Source organism: Mustelus asterias, chromosome 19 (assembly GCF_964213995.1).
Source record: "Mustelus asterias chromosome 19, sMusAst1.hap1.1, whole genome shotgun sequence".
In the NCBI taxonomy this organism is placed as follows: domain Eukaryota; kingdom Metazoa; phylum Chordata; class Chondrichthyes; order Carcharhiniformes; family Triakidae; genus Mustelus; species Mustelus asterias.
The window spans coordinates 5,077,871-5,097,920 of NC_135819.1; the positions used below are offsets into that span (position 1 = coordinate 5,077,871).

The 20,050-nt window shown below is 46.3% G+C and overlaps 2 protein-coding genes across 4 annotated transcripts in view; one reads left to right on the plus strand and one right to left on the minus strand.

The window, feature by feature from the left end:
* Positions 1-20,050, minus strand: part of LOC144507710 (AP-1 complex subunit mu-1-like) — a 387,219-nt gene that overhangs the window by 111,037 nt on the left and 256,132 nt on the right. The gene's annotated exons all lie outside the window — the stretch shown is intronic.
* Positions 196-20,050, plus strand: part of LOC144507524 (G-protein coupled receptor 54-like) — a 31,487-nt gene continuing 11,632 nt past the window's right edge. Inside the window, exons 1-3 of one of the 3 annotated variants that reach the window (XM_078234653.1) lie at positions 196-217; positions 5,571-5,702; positions 17,790-17,914. In XM_078234653.1, coding sequence (XP_078090779.1) covers positions 5,615-5,702; positions 17,790-17,914 — 213 coding nt within the window. In that variant the 5' untranslated portion in view covers positions 196-217; positions 5,571-5,614. Of the gene's footprint in view, positions 218-974; positions 991-5,542; positions 5,703-17,789; positions 17,915-20,050 lie in introns of those variants that run through there. The other 2 variants (XM_078234651.1, XM_078234652.1) reach the window with 2 other exon arrangements.

Consider the following 20,050-nt stretch of genomic DNA (forward strand, 5'->3'; position numbering starts at 1 on the left):
GGAAAACATAATCGTATCAATTGAGCATTGCGGAGTGTCACCGTGCCGTGAGATTGCGAGTTTAGCAGGACACGGAACAAGTTTCCCTGCTTAACAAGCATGGCTGGCTCCAGTATCCATGGCAACGATTATTCCTCTATCGGTAATTGTTCAGAAAAGCAGCACATTGGAGAGAGCCACGCTTCAGACGATCCGCTCAGGAATGAGACACATTTGGTCAGCGGGATCAGGGATCGATGTAGGGCGGCACGGTGGCGCAGTGGTTAGCACTGCTGCCTCACAGCGCCAGGGACCCGGGTTCAATTCCCGGCTTGAGTCACTGTCTGTGTGGATGTTCTCCCTGTGTCTGCGTGGGTTTCCTCCGGGTGCTCCGGTTTCCATCATAAGACATAGGAGCAGAATTAGGCCACTCGGCCCATCGAGTCTGCTCTGCCATTCAATCATGGCTGATATTTTTCTCATCCCCATTCTCCTGCCTTTTCCCCATAACCCCTGATCCCCTTAGCCCCACAGACGCGCTGGTTAGGTGCATTGGCCGTGCTAAATTCTCCCTCAGTGTACCTGAACAGGCGCCGGGGTGTGGCAACTGGGGGATTTTCACAGTAACTTCATTGCAGTGTGAATGTAAGCCGACTTGTGACTAATAAATATACTTAAAAACTTTAGCTCTGGGTTTTATCATTAGGCAACGTACACCATGAGAGGTGCCATCGCTCGGACGATAAACCGGGCGGGCTTCCTGGGTGAGTGTCAAAGATCCCACGGTGCTATTTCTAAGATAAGCCAAGGAGTTCTCACCAATGTCCTGTCCAATATCTATCCCTCAATCAGCATCAGAAAAACACACCATCTGGCATTGCCACGTTGTCATTTGTGGGAGCTTGCTGTGCCAAAACTTTGTTTCCTACATTACAATAGCAGCCACACTCAGAAATTACTTCCTCAGCTGTAAAGGCATCCTGTGGTTAGAATCATACAGTGCAGAAGGAGGCCATTTGGCCCATCGAGCCTGGGCTGACAATAATCCCACCCAGGCCCTATCCTCATAGAGCCATAGAACCATAGAAAATTACAGCTCAGAAACAGGCCTTTTGGCCCTTCTTGTCTGTGCCAAACCATTTTATGCCTAGTCCCACTGACCTGCACTTGGACCATATCCCTCTCATCCATGAACCCGTCCAAGTTTTTCTTAAATGTTAAAAGTGACCCCGCATTTACCACTTTATCCGGCAGCTCATTCCACACTCCCACCACTCTCTGCGTGAAGAAGCCCCCCCTAATATTCCCTTTAAACTTTTCTCCTTTCACCCTTAACCCATGCCCTCTGGTTTTTTTCTCCCCTAGCCTCAGCGGAAAAAGCCTGCTTGCATTCACTCTATCTATACCCATCAAAATCTTATACACCTCTATCAAATCTCCCCTCAATCTTCTACGCTCCAGGGAATAAAGTCCCAACCTATTCAATCTCTCTCTGTAACTCAGCTTCTCAAGTCCCGGCAACATCCTTGTGAACCTTCTCTGCACTCTTTCAATCTTATTTACATCCTTCCTGTAACTAGGTGACCAAAACTGTACACAATAACCCCAAGTATTTACCCTACTAACGCCCCTGACACAACGGCACAATTTTAGCACGACCAATCCACCTAAACTGCACATCTTGGGACATGAAGGGGCAATTTAGCATGGACAATCCACCTAACCTGCACATCTTTGGACACTAAGGTGGGACACTAATAGGGCGGCACGGTAGCACAGTGGTTAGCACTGCTGCTTCACAGCTCCAGGGACCTGGGTTCGATTCCTGGCTTGGGTCACTGTCTGTGTGGAGTTTGCACATTCTCCTCGTGTCTGCGTGGGTTTCCTCCGGGTGCTCCGGTTTCCCCCCACAGTCCAAAGATGTGCGGGTTAGGTTGATTGGCCATGCTAAAAATTGCCCTTCGTGTCCTGAGATGCATAGGTTAGAGGGATTAGTGGGTAAATATGTAGGGATATGGGGGTAGGGCCTGGGTGGGATTGTGGTCGGTGCGGACTCGATGGGCTGAATGGCCTCTTTCTGTACTGGAGGGTTTCTATGATTTCTATGATAAGGGGCAATTATAGGGTGACGCAGTGGTTCGCACTGCTGCCCCACAGCTCCAGGGACCTGGGTTCAATTCCAGTCTCAGGTCACTGTCTGTGTGGAGTTTACATATTCTCCCCATGCCTGCGTGGGTTTCCTCTGGGTGCTCCAGTTTCCTTCCACAGTCCAAAAGGTATGCAGGTTAGGTGGATAGGCCATGCTAAATTACCCCTTAATGGCAGGGGGATTATAGAAAGCATATATGTGAGGTTACGCCGATAGGGCTTGGGTGGGATTGTTGTCGGTGCAGACTCAATGGGCTGAATGGCCTCTTGCTGCACTGTAGGGATTCTATTCAATGAATTTAGCATGGCCAATCCACCTAACCTGCACATCTTTGGACTGTGGGAGGAAACCGGAGCACCCGGAGGAAACCCACACAGACACGGGGAGGACGGGTAGACTCCACACAGACAGTGACCTGAGGCCGGAATTGAACCCGGGTCCCTGACGCTGTGAGACAGCAGTGCTAAACACCGTGCCACCCATTCTTCTTCAAATAAAAATCTGACAGACACATTACAAAACGTTGCCAATTGTTATAACAGTAAAGTTTGATGATATTCACATTTTCTCCATAGATTAAGATTCATTCTGAGATTGAGTAATGAGAACATCACTGCAAGTCCCATCCATTGACTCCGTCTACACTTCCCGCTGCCTCAGAAAAGCATAATCACCACACATCCTGGACATTCTCTCTTCCACCTTCTTCCGTCGGGAAAAAGATACAAAAGTCTGAGGTCACGCACCAACCGACTCAAGAACAGCTTCTTCCCTGCTGCCATCAGACTTTTGAATGGACCTCCCTCGCATTAAGTTGATCTTTCTCTACACCCTAGCTATGACTGTAACACTACATCCTGCACCCTCTCCTTTCCTTCTCTATGAATGCTATGCTTTGTATAGCGCACAAGAAACAATACTTTTCACTGTATAGCAATACATGTGACAATAATAAATCAAATCAAATCAAAAAGTTACCATCTTCCCCTAGCTAATCTTGTTGGGATGGGATGGGGGAGGCGGGGGTGCTATAGTCTTTCTTTGTGACTGCCTCCATACAGACACTGTGGAACTGGGGAAGGCACTGGTCTTTCTCTGTGACTGCCTCTGTACAGACACTGTGGAACTGGGGAAGGCACTGGTCTTTCTCTGTGACTGCCTCTGTACAGACACTGTGGAACTGGGGAAGGCACTGGTCTTTCTCTGTGACTGCCTCTGTACAGACACTGTGGAACTGGGGAAGGCGCTCGTGTTTCTATTAGACTGTCTCTCTACAGACACTGTGGAGCTGGGGGAAGGCGCTGGTCTTTCTCTGTGACTGCCTCTCTACAGTCACTGTGGAACTGGGGAAGGCACTAACTAGTCTTTCTATCAGACTGTCTCTCGCCTCTTTACAGTTACTTGCAATCTTTCCTGTGGAACTATCATTCAGAAAACAGCAGCAGCATCTCAGAAAATGAAGCACGAGTAGCCTCGGTCTGGTGTGGAGTTGAAGAATTCCCAGCCCCTCTTTCACCATCCGGATACAAATGTACCTGACCAGAGGCTGGAGAAAATAGAAGCTGGATAAATGAGCCTGGATAATTCGAAGCTGGATAAATGAGGCTGGATAATTCGAAGCTGGATAAATGAGGCTGGACAATTAAGGCTGGAATACAGAGACTGGAAAATAGAGATTGGATAAAATAGATGCTGGAGAAATAGCGACTGGATAAAACAGAGACTGGAAAAAAAATGCTGGAAAATTCAGGTTGAAGAAATTGAGACTAAATTGGGACTGGGTGAATTAAGACTGGGTGAATTGGGACTGGGTGAATAGAGACTGGGTGAATTGGGACTGGGTGAATTGGGACTGGGTGAATTGAGACTGGGTGAATTGAGACTGTGTGAATTGGGACTGTGTGAATTGGGACTGTGTGAATTGGGACTGTGTGAATTGAGACTGGGTGAATTGAGACTGTGTGAATTGGGACTGTGTGAATTGAGACTGGGTGAATTGAGACTGTGTGAATTGGGACTGTGTGAATTGGGGCTGGGTGAATTGGGACTGGGTGAATTGGGACTAAATTGAGACTGGGTGAATTGGGACTGGGTGAATTGAGACTGGGTGAATTGAGACTGGGTGAATTGGGGCTGGGTGAATAGAGACTGGGTGAATTGGGACTGGGTGAATTGGGACTGTGTGAATTGGGACTGTGTGAATTGGGACTGTGTGAATTGGGACTGTGTGAATTGGGACTGGGTGAATTGGGACTGGGTGAATAGAGACCGGGTGAATTGGGACTGGGTGAATTGGGACTGGGTGAATTGGGACTGGGTGAATTGGGACTGGGTGAATTGGGACTGGGTGAATTGGGGCTGGGTGAATTGGGGCTGGGTGAATTGGGGCTGGGTGAATTGGGGCTGGGTGAATTGGGACTGTGTGAATTGGGACTGTGTGAATTGGGACTGTGTGAATTGGGACTGTGTGAATTGGGACTGGGTGAATTGGGACTGGGTGAATATTGGGACTGGGTGAATTGGGACTGGGTGAATTGGGACTGGGTGAATAGAGACTGGGTGAATAGAGACTGGGTGAATATTGGGACTGGGTGAATTGAGACTGGGTGAATAGAGACTGGGTGAATAGAGACCGGGTGAATTGGGACTGGGTGAATTGGGACTGGGTGAATTGGGACTGTGTGAATATTGGGACTGGGTGAATTGGGACTGGGTGAATATTGGGACTGGGTGAATAGAGACTGGGTGAATAGAGACTGTGTGAATTGGGACTGGGTGAATTGGGACTGTGTGAATTGGGACTGGGTGAATTGGGACTGGGTGAATTGGGACTGGGTGAATTGGGACTGGGTGAATTGGGACTGGGTGAATTGGGACTGGGTGAATAGAGACTGGGTGAATATTGGGACTGGGTGAATTGGGACTGGGTGAATTGGGACTGGGTGAATAGAGACTGGGTGAATATTGGGACTGGGTGAATAGAGACTGGGTGAATTGGGACTGTGTGAATTGGGACTGTGTGAATTGGGACTGGGTGAATTGGGACTGGGTGAATTGGGACTGGGTGAATAGAGACTGGGTGAATATTGGGACTGGGTGAATATTGGGACTGGGTGAATAGAGACTGGGTGAATATTGGGACTGGGTGAATAGAGACTGGGTGAATTGGGAAGTTTGGGGTGAAGTTTCTCCCTGATGTGGGCAGTCTGATCAGTTTCAGTGTGCCAGCGCAGACACAGCCGCGGATTCCTCTTGTCAATATCCATGTACCGCCCGGGAATCGACATGGGTTCCAGCAGCAGCAGCACCGCCGCCGGCACCGGCAGCCCATCCACCGGCCCCGGCGGCAGGGCGGCGCGCCCGCAGCTGGTCACCACCGCCGGCGGCGGGTGGGCGAGCGCGGCGCCGCTGCTCAATCTTACCGGAGACGGCAACCCGCCGTTCCTGACCGACGCCTGGCTCGTCCCGTCCGCCTTCGCCCTGATCATGCTGCTGGGACTGGTGGGGAACTCGCTGGTTATCTTTGTAGTCACCAAGCACCGGCAGATGAGGACAGCTACCAACTTCTACATAGGTGAGAGAGCCCCTTGTATTGGGATTGAATCCCTTCCTGTTAAATTCCGAATGCTAAACCTCCCCTACAAAAATATATATATGGCAAAAAAATACCAGTGTCAGGCAGGGGAAATGTGCAGACTAATCAAATGGCTACATTGCTTTAGTCTTTAATCAGTGGAGGTTCAAAAATTACCCTAAAATATCAATTCGACCAGTATTCTTAACCCCCTGTTTTACTGATATTCCATTTTAAAGTATACAGGAGCTGTATTCTTAACCCTCTGTTTAAATCGTGTTCAATTTTTAAGTATACAGGAGCTGTATTCTTAACCCCCTGTTTAAATCGTGTTCAATTTTTAAGTATACAGGATCTATATTCTTATTCCCCTGTTTAAATCGTGTTCAATTTTTAAGTATACAGGAGCTGTATTAACCCCCTGTTTATTGGTGTTCCATTTTAAAGTGTACAGGAGCTGTATTCTTATCCTCTCGTTTACTGGTGTTCATTTTTAAAATATACAGGAGGGCGGCACGATGGCACAGTGGTTAGCACTGCTGCCTCACAGCGCCAGGGACCCGGGTTTGATTCCCGGCTTGGGCCACTGTCTGTGCGGAGTCTGCACCTTCTCCCCGTGTCTGTGTGGGTTTCCTCCGGGTGCTCCAGTTTCCTCCCACAGTCCGAAAGATGTGCAGGTTGGTTGGATTAGCCATGCTAAATTGCCCCGAAGTGTCAGGGGGATTAGTTTGGGTAAATGTATTAGGCTAACCTGCATATCTTTGGAGTGTGGGAGGAAACCGGAGCACCCGGAGGAAACCCACGCAGACACGGGGAGAACGTGCAAACTCCACACGGACAGTGACCCAAGGCGGGAATCGAACCCGGGTCCCTGGTGCTGTGAGGCAGCAATGCTAACCACTGTGCCGCCATTTCCATTGAATCCTGAGTCAGGATCTAACCCATAGTCCTTTCCAAAGGGCTGTTCTCAATTCACAAATTGGCAATGCCGGGTTACGACGGAGAATTGCGATGGATGTGTTAATCAGTCAATTTGAAATCTTAGGCATCTTGAAAAATTTGATTTGATTTATTATTGTCACATATATTAGCATATAGTGAAAAGTATTGTTTCTTGCGCGCTATACAGCCAAAGCATACCGTTCATAGAGAAGGAAAGGAGAGGGTGCAGAATGTAGTGTTATAGTCATAGCTAGGGTGTAGAGAAAGATCAACTTAATGCGAGGTAAGTCCATTCAAAAGTCTGATGGCAGCAGGGAAGAAGCTGTTCTTGAGTCGGTTGGTACATGACCTCAGACTTTTGTATCTTTTTCCCGACGGAAGAAGGTGGAAGAGAGAATGTCCGGGGTGCGTGGGGTTCTTAATTATGCTGGCTGCTTTTCCAAGGCAGAGGGAAGTGTAGACAGAGTCAATGGATGGGAGGCTGGTCTGCGTGATGGATTGGGCTACATACATGACCTTTTGTAGTTTCTTGCAGTCATGGGCAGAGCAAGAGCCAGACCAAGCTGTCATCCAACCAGAAAGAATGCTTTCTATGGTGCATCAAAAGAAGTTGGTGAGAGTTTTGGCTGACATGCCAAATTTCCTTTGTCTTCTGAGAAAGTAGAGGCGTTGGTGGGCTTTTGTAGCTATAGTGTTGGCGTGGAGGAACCAGGGCAGGTTGTTGGTGATCTGGACACCTAAACATTTGAAGCTTTCGATCATTTCTACTTCATCCCCATTGATGTAGACAGGGACAAGTTTTCCATTACGCTTCCTAACCCTACAGCAACTCGGGATTAAGCTTGCAGGTCAACAGGCAATATAAATACAGTGGAACCTGGCCATTGAGCTGGCCATTGAGCTAAAGTCATTCATGTAATGGCTTTGAAAAGCACCTATTAAGAGAACAGTGTGCCTGATTTGTGAGCTTTTAGGAACCACTTTCTACTCATCAGGATGGTTCTGCTGTGTTAGTGCGGTGATCAGCAAATGGATCTTTCTCTGGCACAGAACATATTTGTATCCTAGGTGGATATACATGTTGACAATTTCAAACTCTACGTTTTGCATTGAAAAATAAACTTCCTTTTATAAAGACTCAACAAAGGCAACCAGGTTCACACTCTTCAAAACCTAACGGGGGAATTTTCCTGTCCCGCCCGCCATGGGAATCGTAGCCGGGGGTGTGGGGGGTGGGGGGGGGGGGGGGGGGGGGGCGATGCAAAGGTCCGTTGGCCTCGGACGGGAATTTCTGGTTTTGGGGTGAGCACAGCCGCAAAATCCCACCCAAAATAAAAAGCTTACGTTCACCGGGTACTTGCAATGCAAAGCATTCCACTTTGTAAATTAATTCAATATTCAGTGTTTCTTGTTCCGTATGCAAATGCAACAGCCATTTTGCACACAGCAAGATCCCACTAACAGCAAGACAATGTTAACCTGTTGTTGCCATTGCTACTCATTAGGGCGGCATGGTGGCACAGTGGTCAGCACTGCTGCCTCACAACGCCAGGAACATAGGTTTGATTCCCGGCTTGGGTCACTGTCTGTGCGGAGTCTGCATATTTTCCCCTTGTCTGGGTGGGTTTCCTCCGGGTGCCCCGGTTTCCTCCCACAGTCTGAAAGACGGGCTGGTTAGGTGCATTGGCTAACCAGTTTACCCGAACAGGTGCCGGAGTGTGGCTACTAGGGGATTTTCACAGTAACTTCATTGCAGTATTAATGTAAACCTACTTGTGACACTAATAAATAAACTTTAAGTTGAGAGTTATGACGACTGAGTTATGTTAGAGGGGCAAAACTGAACTCCTTTATTCTCTCACCGTCTGTCCATGAGTAGGAGTGTTTTCTGTTTAAAAAAGGCTGTGGCATTTATTCCAAAAATGGTTTAAAATCCTTGGATTGTGTCGTTAATTTTTAACGAAATTCAGAGAAAACTCATTTAGGACTAAATTGCTTCCTGAGTGTTGTTGGAGCTGCACTCATCCACGCAAGCGGAGAGGATTCCATCATATTCCTGAACCTGTGCTTAGGTGAGCCAGGAGGTTGATATATATGTAATAAAAATATATCAAAAGATTTGCATTTATATAGCACCTTTCACAACCGACAGGACACTACAAAACACTTAAGAACCAATTAACAAGATTAGACAGGGTAGATTCAGAAAGAATGTTCCCGATGGTGGGGGAGTCCAGAACTAGGGGTCATATTTTGAGGATAAGGGGTAAACCTTTTAGGACTGAGGTGAGGAGAAATTTCTTCACCCAGAGGGTGGTGAATGTGTGGAATTCACTCCCACAGAAAGTAGTTGAGGCCAAAACGTTGTGTGATTTCAAGAAGAAATTAGATATAGCTCTTGGGGCTGAAGGGATATGGGATGGGGGGGGGCGGGGGGTGGGTGGGGGGATCAGGATGTTGAATTCGATGATCAGCCATGATCAAAATGAATGGCGGAGCAGGCTTGAAGGGCCGAATGGCCTCCTCCTGCTTCTAGTTTCTATGTGAAGTACTTTTGAAGCATAGTCACATTGTTGTAATGGGGGAAATGCAGCAGCCAATTTGTGCACAGCAAGCTCCCACAAAGAGCAAAGTTATAATGATCAAAGAATCTGTTTTTGTGATGTTGATTGAGGGATAGGTATTGGTATGTGTATTGATACCGGCGTGAGCTTCCCTGTTCTTAGTCAAAATAGTGACATGGGACTGTTTGCATCAACCTTAGAGGACAGAGAATAAAGTCTCACCTGGAAGCCTCAGCCTCCTCAGACAGTGCAGCACCCTCTCGGCACTACAGTGCCAGCCTTGACCTTTGTTCTCGAATGTTGCCGTGTGCCTTGAACCCACACCTTTTGTCTCGGCGCTGGGAGGTCTGGCCACTGAGCTATGACTGACACACATTTTACTTAACAGTACAAGTTTGTGATGATGAAGCCAGGTCTCTGTGTGCACAGTGCCAAGGACCTAGTGTTTGACAAATCATTTCTTTTGAAAAACCATTAGGGTTCTCAACAAGAAACCTCACAAATACTGATCCCCACGCAGTGTGAGAAATTGCAACAAATTGATTTCACTTAGACCCACCGTAACCATCAGAGAGAGTTTAATTCCATCAGTATGATGCACTCAGCTAAAGCACATTATTTTTAATCCACTGCATCTGGCATATAAGCATTGCAGATACTAAAGCGCTAAAAGCAGATACTAAAAACTAAAGCTTTTCCCCAGGGTGGAAGAATCAATCACTAGGGGGCATAGGTTTAAGGTGCGAGGGGCAAGGTTTAAAGGAGATGTACGAGGCAAGTTTTTTTACACAGAGGGTGGTGGGTGTCTGGAACTCGCTGCCGGGGGAGGTAGTGGAAGCAGATACGACAGTGATTTTTAAGGGGCGTCTGGACTAATACATGAATAGGATGGGAATAGAGGGATATGGTCCCTGGAAGGGTACGGGGTTTTAGTTAAGTTGGGCGGCATGGTCGGTGCAGGCTTGGAGGGCCGAAGGGCCTGTTCTTGTGCTGTAATTTTCTTTGCTCTATTCTTCTTTGTTCTAAAATACAAACTGGTAGGAGACACTCTGTTTTCTTCTTGTATTTCTGGGACCTCACAACGCCAGGGACCTAGGTTCGATTCCGGCCTCGGGTCACGGTCTGTGTGGAGTTTGCATGTTCTCCCCGTGTCTGCATGGGTTTCCTCCGGGTGCTCCGGTTTCCTCCCACAGTTCAAAAGATGTGCGGGTTAGGTGGATTGGTCATGCTAAATTGCCCCTTAGTGTCCAAAGATGCGCAGGTTAGGTGGATTGGCCACACTAAATTGCCCCTTAGTGTCCCAAAGATGTGTAGGTTAGGTGGATTGGCCATGCTAAATTGCCCCTTAGTGTCCAAAGATGTGCAGGTTAGGTGGATTGGCCATGCTAAATTGCCCCTTAGTGTCCCAAAGATGTGTAGGTTAGGTGGATTGGCCATGCTAAATTGCCCCTTAGTGTCCCAAAGATGTGTAGGTTAGGTGGATTGGCCATGCTAAATTGCCCCTTAGTGTCCAAAGATGTGCAGGTTAGGCGGATTGGCCATGCTAAATTGCCCCTTAGTGTCCAAAGATGTGCAGGTTAGGCGGATTGGCCATGCTAAATTGCCCCTTAGTGTCCAAAGATGTACTGATTAGGTGCATTGACTCGAACAGGTGCCGGAGTGCGGCAACTGGGGGATTTTCACAGTAACGTCTTTGCAGCGTTAATGTAAACCGACTTGTGACACTAATAAATAAACTTTGAACAAGTGTTGGAAATGTAAGCATCTGTAGGATTGCACATTGAATTCAACCGTGGTGTTCCTGACAGCAAGTGTCTCAAGATGCTAATGCCTTCGGGATATAAGAAGGCAAACAATTCACGGAATCCTTAAGGCCTCCTATTTGTTCTGCCTGTTTCTTGTTGTCATTGATTAGTTGAGCTTTTTTCCTGGGGTTGTTGTGTTTAACACAATATCACTCACAGAGTCCAAAACACAGCAGTTCAGGCAGCGTCTGCAGGGAGGAAAGCAGAGGGAGAGTTTGAGGTTGTTGCTGACCTTTCATCAGCATTGGTAAAAGTTAGAGAGAGGTTTTAAGCAAGTACAGGAAAGGAGGAGCAGAACGAAGGGGAAAGTGGTAGAATGGAAGACTTCAGTCCAAAGGTGTGTGGGTTAGGTTGATTGGCCGTGCTAAATTAACCCTAATGTCAGGGGGATTAGCAGGGTAAATATGAGGGGTTACGGGGATAGGGCCTGGGTGGGATTGTTTTTGGTGCAGGCTCGATGGGCCGAATGTAGGGATTCCATGATCCTAAGACAGGGGTGATTATTAAAATTTGTTCATGGGATGTGGGTGTCGCTGGCTAGGCCAGCATTTATTGCCCATCCCTAATTGCCCCTTGAGATGGCGGTGGTGAGCTGCCTTCTTGAACAGCTGTGGCCCAAATGGTGTAGTACGCCCACAGTGCTGTTAGGCAGGGAACTCCAAGATTTTGACACAGCGACAGTGAAGGAACGGCTGATGTATTTCCAAGTCAGGATGGTGAGTGGCTTGGAGGGGAACTTGCAGGTGGTGGTGTTCCCAGGTATCTGCTGCCCTTGACCTTCTAAGTGGTAGAGTTCGTGGGTTTGGAAGGTGCTGTCTAAGGTGCCTTGGTGAGTTTCTGCAGTAGATGGTACACACTGCTTGCTGGTGATGGAGGGAGTGATGTTGAAGCTGGTGGATGAGGTGCTAATGAATAATCAGGCTGCTTTGACCAGGATGATTTTGAGTTTCTTGAGTGTTATTGGAAAATTCTCCCCAGATTTATTTGATTTGATTTATTATTGGCCTTATGAGGATAGGCTGAGGGAGCTCGGTCTTTTCTCCTTGGAGAGATGAAGGATGAGAGGTGACCCGATAGAGGTGTACAAGATGTTGAGAGGTATAGATCGGTTGGATTCTCGGAGGCTTTTTCCCAGGGCTGAAATGGCTGCTATGAGAGGACACAGGTTTAAGGTGCTGGGGAGTAGGTACAGAGGAGATGTCAGGGGTAAGTTTTTCACTCAGAGGGTGGTGGGTGAGTGGAATCGGCTGCCGTCAGTGGTGGTGGAGGCAAACTCGATAGGATCTTTTAAGAGACTTCTGGATGAGTACATGGGACTTAATAGGATTGAGGGTTATAGGTAAGCCTATATATAAGCCGAGGTAGGTAGGGACATGACTGGCGCAACTTGTGGGCCGAAGGGCCTGTTTGTGCTGTATTTTTTCTATGTTCTATGTTCTATTATCACATGTATTAGTATACAGTGAAAAGTACTGTTTCTTGCGCGCTATTCAGACAAAGCATACCGTTCATAGAGAAGGAAAGGAGAGGGTACAGAATGTAGTGTTACAGTCATAGCTAGGGTATAGAGAAAGATCAACTTAATATAAGGTAGGTCCACTCAAAAGTCTGACGGCAGCAGGGAAGAAGCTGTTCTTGAGTCGGTTGGTACGTGACCTCAGACTTTTTGTATCCTTTTCCCGACAGAAGAAGGTGGAAGAGAGAATGTCCGGGGTATGTAGGGTCCTTGATTATGCTGACTGCTTTTCTGAGGCAATTGGAAGTGTAGACAGAGTCAATGAATGGGAGGCTGGTTTGAGTGATGGATTGGGCTACGTTCACAACCTTTGTGGTTTCTTGCGGTCTTGGGCAGAGCAGGAGCCAGACCAAGCTGTGATACAACCAGAAAGGATGCTTTCTATGGTGCATCTGTAAAAGTTAGTGAGAGTTGTAGCTGACATGCCAAATTTTCTTAGCCTCCTGAGAAAGTAGAGGTGTTGGTGGGCTTTCTTAACTATAGCATTGGCCTGGGGGGACCAGGACAGGTTGTTGTGATCTGGACACCTAGAAATTTGAAGCTCTCATGAACTTTAACATGAAATACTAGAATCAAGTCCTGGGTTTGGAAAGCATGCAATAATTAGGCTCAGAGACATTAAGGATCGATTGTAACTTGGATAGCCACCTTGCTGTGGATCTTATCTCCCGTCAACAAGGAACAATTATCTCCACTGTTGTAGGTAATAGGATTTTGGAATCAAGTTGTGCTCGAATAGTTCGGGCAATCAGCACCAAATGATTCACAATCGGATCATTTACGTTCTTTGCAGACGATTCTGGGAATCAATTACTAGTGATTTCTCAATACTCCTGCAGCAAGAATTGGAAATCATTAATCATATCGAGGGAAACTAGTTACAGACCAATGGCATGGTGCATGCACAGCATGAGGAATTGTCCAACGCAGAATAAAACTTATTCCTTACACCTAAACCCGGTGGCTCAGTAGACAGATATTGTATCGCCTATGAAGCTGGAAGGTGCATTGTCACAGAATTTCCAAGTAAAAACTCTTCCTTGACTTCTTGAAGTTTATTTGTTTTTTTAAATTCATTCATGGGACATGGGCATCGCTGGCTGGGCCAGCATTTATTGCCCTTCCCTAGTTGCCCTTGGAGGGTAGTTGAGAGTCAACCACATTGCTGTGGCTCTGGAGTCACATGTAGGCCAGACCAGGTAAGGACGGCAGATTTCCTTCCCTGAAGGACATCCTTCCCTGAAGGACATCAGTGAACCGACAATCGACATCAGTAGATTCTTAATTCCAGATACTTTTTATTGCATTCAAATTCCACCATCTGCCGTGGCGGGATTCAAACCCGGGTCCCCCAGAACATTAGCTGAGTTTCTGGATTTATAGTCTAGTGATAATATCACTAGGCCATTGCCTCCCCTCACAAGTAGACTTATACCAACACTGCAATGAAGTTACTATGCAAATCCCCTAGTCACCACACTCCGGCGCCTTATTCGGGTACTCTGAGGTAGAATTTAGCACGGCCAATGCACCTAACCAGTATGTCTTTCGGACTGTGGGAGAAAACCGGAGCACCCGGAGGAAACCCACGCAGACACGGGGAAAATGTGCAGACTCCACACAGACAGTGACCCAAGCCGGGAATCGAACCCGGGTCCCTGGCGCTGTGAGGCAGCAGTGCTAACCACTGTGCCACCGTGCTGCCAATGATGGACGAGAGGAGGAATGTCAGATACACGATCAAGTTGAAAAGTTATCGATGAGGATCCATCCCGACTCATCCAGAACCTATCGCTTTCTCCCCACCTCCGTGACAATTAATACCAACCTTTTTTTATATGAGTCCAGGGCCTTAGAACAAAAGAAGTTGCATTTATATAATTCCTTTCCCTTCCATAGGACATTCCGGAACACCTTCCCCACCCCCCAACAAGTAATTAACACCTTTTGAAACAGAATCACTGTTATATAAACAAATGTCGCATCCAACCTGCGTGCAGCAAGACCCAAAAATTGGCAACGCGGTGAGCAACAGTTTATCTGTTTTGCTGTTGGTTGAAGGATGAATGTTGGCCTGGGCAATGGCAGACACAGCGTTCCTCTTCAGAACAATGCGACAGGATCATAGAAACATAGAAAATAGGAGCAGGAGAAGGCCATTCAGCCCTTCGAGCCTGCTCCGCCATTCATCTTGATCATGGTTGATCATCCAATCAATAGCCTGATCCCACCTCCCCCCAAATCCTTCGATCCCTTTAGCCCCAACTTCTAGATCTAACTGCTTCTTGAAAACATTCAATGTTTTGGCCTCAACTGCTTCCTGTGTTTGCGAATTCCACAGGCTCACCACTCTCTGGGTGAAGCCATTTCTCCTCACCTCAGTCGTAAACCTTGTATCCTTTTCAATTTGATTTACTATTGTCACATGTATTGTATACAGTGAAAAGTATTGTTTCTTGCACACTATACAAATAAAGCATACCGTTCATAGAGAAGGAAAGGAGAGGGTGCAGAATGTAGTGTTACAGTCATAGCTAGGGTGTAGAGAAAGATCAACTTAATACGAGGTAGGTCCATTCAAAAGTCTGACAGCAGCAGGGAAGAAGCTGTTCTTGAGTCGGTTGGTATGTGACCTCAGACTTTTGTATCTTTTTCCTGATGGAAGAAGGTGGAAGAGAGAATGTCCGGGGTGCGTGGGGTTCTTGATTATGCCGGCTGCTTTTCCGAGGCAGCGGGAATCAGACTGTGACCCCTGGTTCTGGACACTCCCAACATCAGAAATGTCCTTCTTGTATCTACCTTGTCTAATCCTGTTAGATTGCTATAGGTTTCTATTGGATCTCCCTCCCCTCATCCTTCTGAACTCCAGCGAATATAATCCTAACCAACTCAATCTCTCCTCCTACGTCAGTTTTGCAATCCCAGGATTCAATCTGGTAAGCAGATAATTTATCTCCTGTTGAGTGGACAGATGGTTCCTCAGTTTAAGTGTCTACTGTTGGCCTATTGCAAGTTAAGGCCTTATACCAGTGGCTCCCCCATGTGGAGAAAACATTGTGTGGCATTTTTAAAAGCTGGTGTTTTGTTTCAGCGCTCGGAGGATTAAAATGCAAAATACATCCAGAGTCCAAGCTGAAACATTTGTCTCAAAAAGTCAGGCATAGTTTTGACAAGACAACCTGTCTATTTTTTTTAAATTTTGCCCAATCCATTTAAAGCAGGCACTCAGCTACCAAGAACCTATAGGATTTAAATTTGATGATGTTGACAACATCAGACCAATCCTTGTGTAGGGAAATTGATAGGTCATCACAGGTATAAAAGAGAGTTCAAGGGGGAAAAACAGCAGAGCAACTACCACCTCTCAAGTCTCGAGAGGGAGAGAGCAGCTCTCAACTCTGCCAGCTTCAGATATCTCTTAAGGGAACGCACCATCGAACTAACGAAAGATACCAAAGCAGAAAGAACTTACGGACAAAGAAATCAACAGAAGAACTCCAAAAGATTCCGAAAGCCACAAAACCTGGTTGTATATTTTGAGAGTGACTAAATTCTATTATAATGTATTTTTTTGTGAATGAATGATTTTTGTATTTATTTGAACAGCATTCCAGTAGAATCGTATTTTATTCGGGATGTTACTTGTTTAGTTTAAGTTCCCGGTTAGTTAAATAAATAAATTGTTAAGTATTCATTTTAAAGTGAGTGTCAAGTATTTCTGTTAGTTACCCACTAAACATTACTGAAGGACAGTTCACACCTTCCCACACACAGATTACAAGGTGAGGTATTCCTCTTTGGGGGAGACGGTGTTACATGTCAAAAGGGGTCAACCTCCGCGTCGTATCACCACTCACCAGCTTAAGTGTGCCCTGGTTCATTTGGTTCCCCACATTTGTGAGTTGGAGCCAAGGATTGTGGGCCGAATTTGATAGCGTCACTGGGTAGAGCATTGTGGGAAGGACGTCCTCACAAAATGTCTGCCCCCTCGTACAATCGTTCTCTTTCAGCGATTCTGAGACGCAAGGAGACTGAGAAACCAGTCTTCTGTTATGAAGGGGAGGGTGTTCTCTCCGAGAATTAACACTCAACCACTCAAAGAGAAGTACCTCCCTTTCGTAATCTATTAAAGAGTGTGTGAGAAATAGTACGACCTGCCTACAGCAACTTTTAGTGCTGAACTCAAAATAAGTACCTGAGACTCTCTTTAAAACAAACAAGTAACACTTTATTCTTCTAACTAACAGTGACCAGGTTAACTAAACTATTAACAAACCGAATAAAACAAGATTCTAATGGAATGCTGTTTAGATAATTACAATTCCCACTTATTAACAAACAAACAGAAATAGAATTTTTATGGTCACTCTCAATGTCAATCGTCTTCCGAGACATTCTTTCTTCTTTGCTGATTTCTCCTGTGTTCCCTTGGTCTATTCTTCTGGGATGAAGTGAGGCTTTCTCTTAAGGCATAAATGTGGCTCTTACACTGTCTGAGAGCAGTTCCTGTCTCTGTCCCTAGCTGTGAGCTGTGGCAGCTTTTGGCAGAGGCACTGGCTGTCTTTCCGGCACTTTTCTGGAGCTGGGATCATTCGGCCCCCAAGAAGGCTGTGGGGGCCAGGTCATTGAGTGTCTTTAAGACAGAGATAGATAGGTTCTTGATTAATGAGGGGATCAGGGGTTATGGGGAAAAGGCAGGAGATTGGGGATGAGAAAAACATCATCCATGATTGAATGGTGGGGCAGACTCGATGGGCCGAGTGGCCCAATTCTGCTCCTATATCTTATGGTCTTATGGGAGTGGTTTTGTACCCCCTGATGACATACCAAAATTCGCACAATTGGATTGGTTTACAGTTTATCAAAACACCAAATTCAAATTTGATAGGCCTCTGTTATTCAAGTACCTAGTTCAGATTGATTGGTTAATATTCAAAAACATGTTCTGGTTTAAATGCCTAAAGCCTGCTACCAAAGCAATCCTGTTGTTTTTGCCTGATACATTGTTTCAGTCTGCGCACCTGCAGCTCATCAGTACAGTAGAAACTAAAACGATTTTTATACGGACATTTTTGCAGCTCTTAACATTTTTACAATTTTTTATAACTTTACAAACACTAACTTCACAACACTTCTCATCCCCGTTGTAGGGGGGGAGGATGCTTGGTTAAATTAATCTGCTGCCAATCTGGAACTGCGAGTACTAAGCAACTCACTTTTTCCTTTTTCCCTCTCTCTCTCTCTCTCTCTCTACTTTCAGCGAACCTGGCAATGACTGACATCATATTCCTGGTATGTTGTGTCCCATTCACAGCCACTCTCTACCCTCTGCCCAGCTGGATATTTGGAGACTTCATGTGCAAGTTTGTCAATTATTTACAGCAGGTAACAAGGGAAGCCTTCTGGGATTGAACCGCGATAAGCGTTGGCTCACCATTGTTCAGTGACAAAAGATTTGGTCACACGACCCCCGGGGGAGGCGGGATGGGGGGGGGATGTGGGAGGCAGGAGGGCGTGTGGAGAGGACGCTTTTGGATTGGAGTAGGGCTGGGATGAGTTAAAAAGTTTATTTATTAGTGTCACAAGTAGGCTTACATTAACACTGCAATGAAGTTACTGTGAAAATCCCCTAGTCGCCACGCTCCGGCGCCTGTTCGGGTACGCTGAGGGAGAATTTAGCGTGGCCAATCTGGGAGTTTGGGATGCAGATATGAATATCAACGGAAAGGTCGGAATGGATTCAGAAGTGTGTGGATTTAGGGACAGACTTGACATTCTGTCTTTCTCCCCAGAGTAATAGAGATCATCGAATTATAGAATCATAGAATCCCTACAGCGCAGAAGGAGGCCATTTGGCCCTCAAGTCTGCACCGACAATAATCCCATCCAGGCCCTATTCCTGTAACCCTACTAATCCCTCCTGACACTAAGGGGAAATTTAGCTTGGCCAATCCACATAACTCGCACATCATTGGACACTAAGGGGCAATTTAGCATGGCCAATCCACCTAACCTACACATCTTTGGACACTAAGGGGCAATTTAGCATGGCCAATCCATCTAACCTGCACATCTTTGGACACTAAGGGGCAATTTAGCATGGCCAATCCACCTAACCTACACATCTTTGGACACTAAGGGGCAATTTAGCATGGCCAATCCACCTAACCTGCACATCTTTGGACACTAAGGGGCAATTTAGCATGGCCAATTCACCTAACTTGCACATCTTTGGACACTAAAGGGCAATTTAGCATGGCCAATTCACCCTAACTTGCACATCTCTGGAGTGTGGGAGGAAACCGGAGCTCCCGGAGGAAACCCATGCAGACACAGGGAGAACATGCAAACTCCACACAGACAGTGACCCAAGCTGGGAATTGAACCCGGGTCCCTGGCGCTGTGAGGCAGCAGTGCTTACCACTGTGCCACTGTGTTGCTCAGATGATTCAATATGTATGGAAGCTAAGATTCGAGGGATATGAGGAGTTGTGAGGGGGGTGCGTGGAATGCATACAAAAGCAAATTACCTCATGGATTTAGTCTGTCCTGAACTGTCATTGTTAACACCAGGGAGTGAGTTTACACACAGGTTGGGACGGGGTAATGCCACTGGGATGGGCAATTTACCATGGCTAATCCATCTAACCTTCACATCTGTGGACACTAAGGGACACGATGCTCTTTCAGAGAGTCGGTGTGGACTCAATGGGCCAGATGGCCTCCTCCTGCACTGGAGGGATTCTATGGATCAGGATGTGAAGTTGTACGAACTAAGTAAGGGCATGATGGGAAAATTGGTCAACCATTTGTTACAATATAAAGAACGGCTGACCAAAGCTATTTCAAAATGCCAGACCCCTGTAAGAGTTAATAAGGCTGTATGAGTAAATAAAACAAGATAAGGTCAGGGAGGAAGGAGTCACCGACCTTCTTCTGTTCCATCAAAGGACAAGATAAGGGTATGAATAATGAGACAAAGAGTTCTAGGAGGTCAGCAAGTTAAAACATGATTAATGATATTGCTTATGATTCTATTACTAATCGAATTCCTGAATATGCTCTGGTCACGCAAACTGATAATGATTATGTATAAATACTGAACTGATTCTTTGTGTAATTGCGGACTTGTGGAAGGATCAGCAGTTGTACCAACTGCTATCTGACCCCAAGTTTCAGCCATATACTGCACACAGTTATTCGTAAATAAATGCTTATTATATTGTCGGAACAAATTTTGTTTGAGTCTTTATATCACAGTCAAGAAGCAGGAAAGTTTCCACTTCAACAAGGAGTTAGAACCCTAACTGGCTTCCTCCCCATTTCCCACCCCCAACCCTTTCAGAAGGGAATCAGGAAGGACTTCTCACACAAAAATGGAAGCAAAAATGGAATCCAACCAAAGCTTTCAAGGCCTTGAGTGATGATCTTTTGTTGGATAAGATTTCTCAGGATTATACATATGGAACCGTGGATCAATGGGGTTGAGGTACAAATCAGCCAGGTTCTACTCAAAACAAT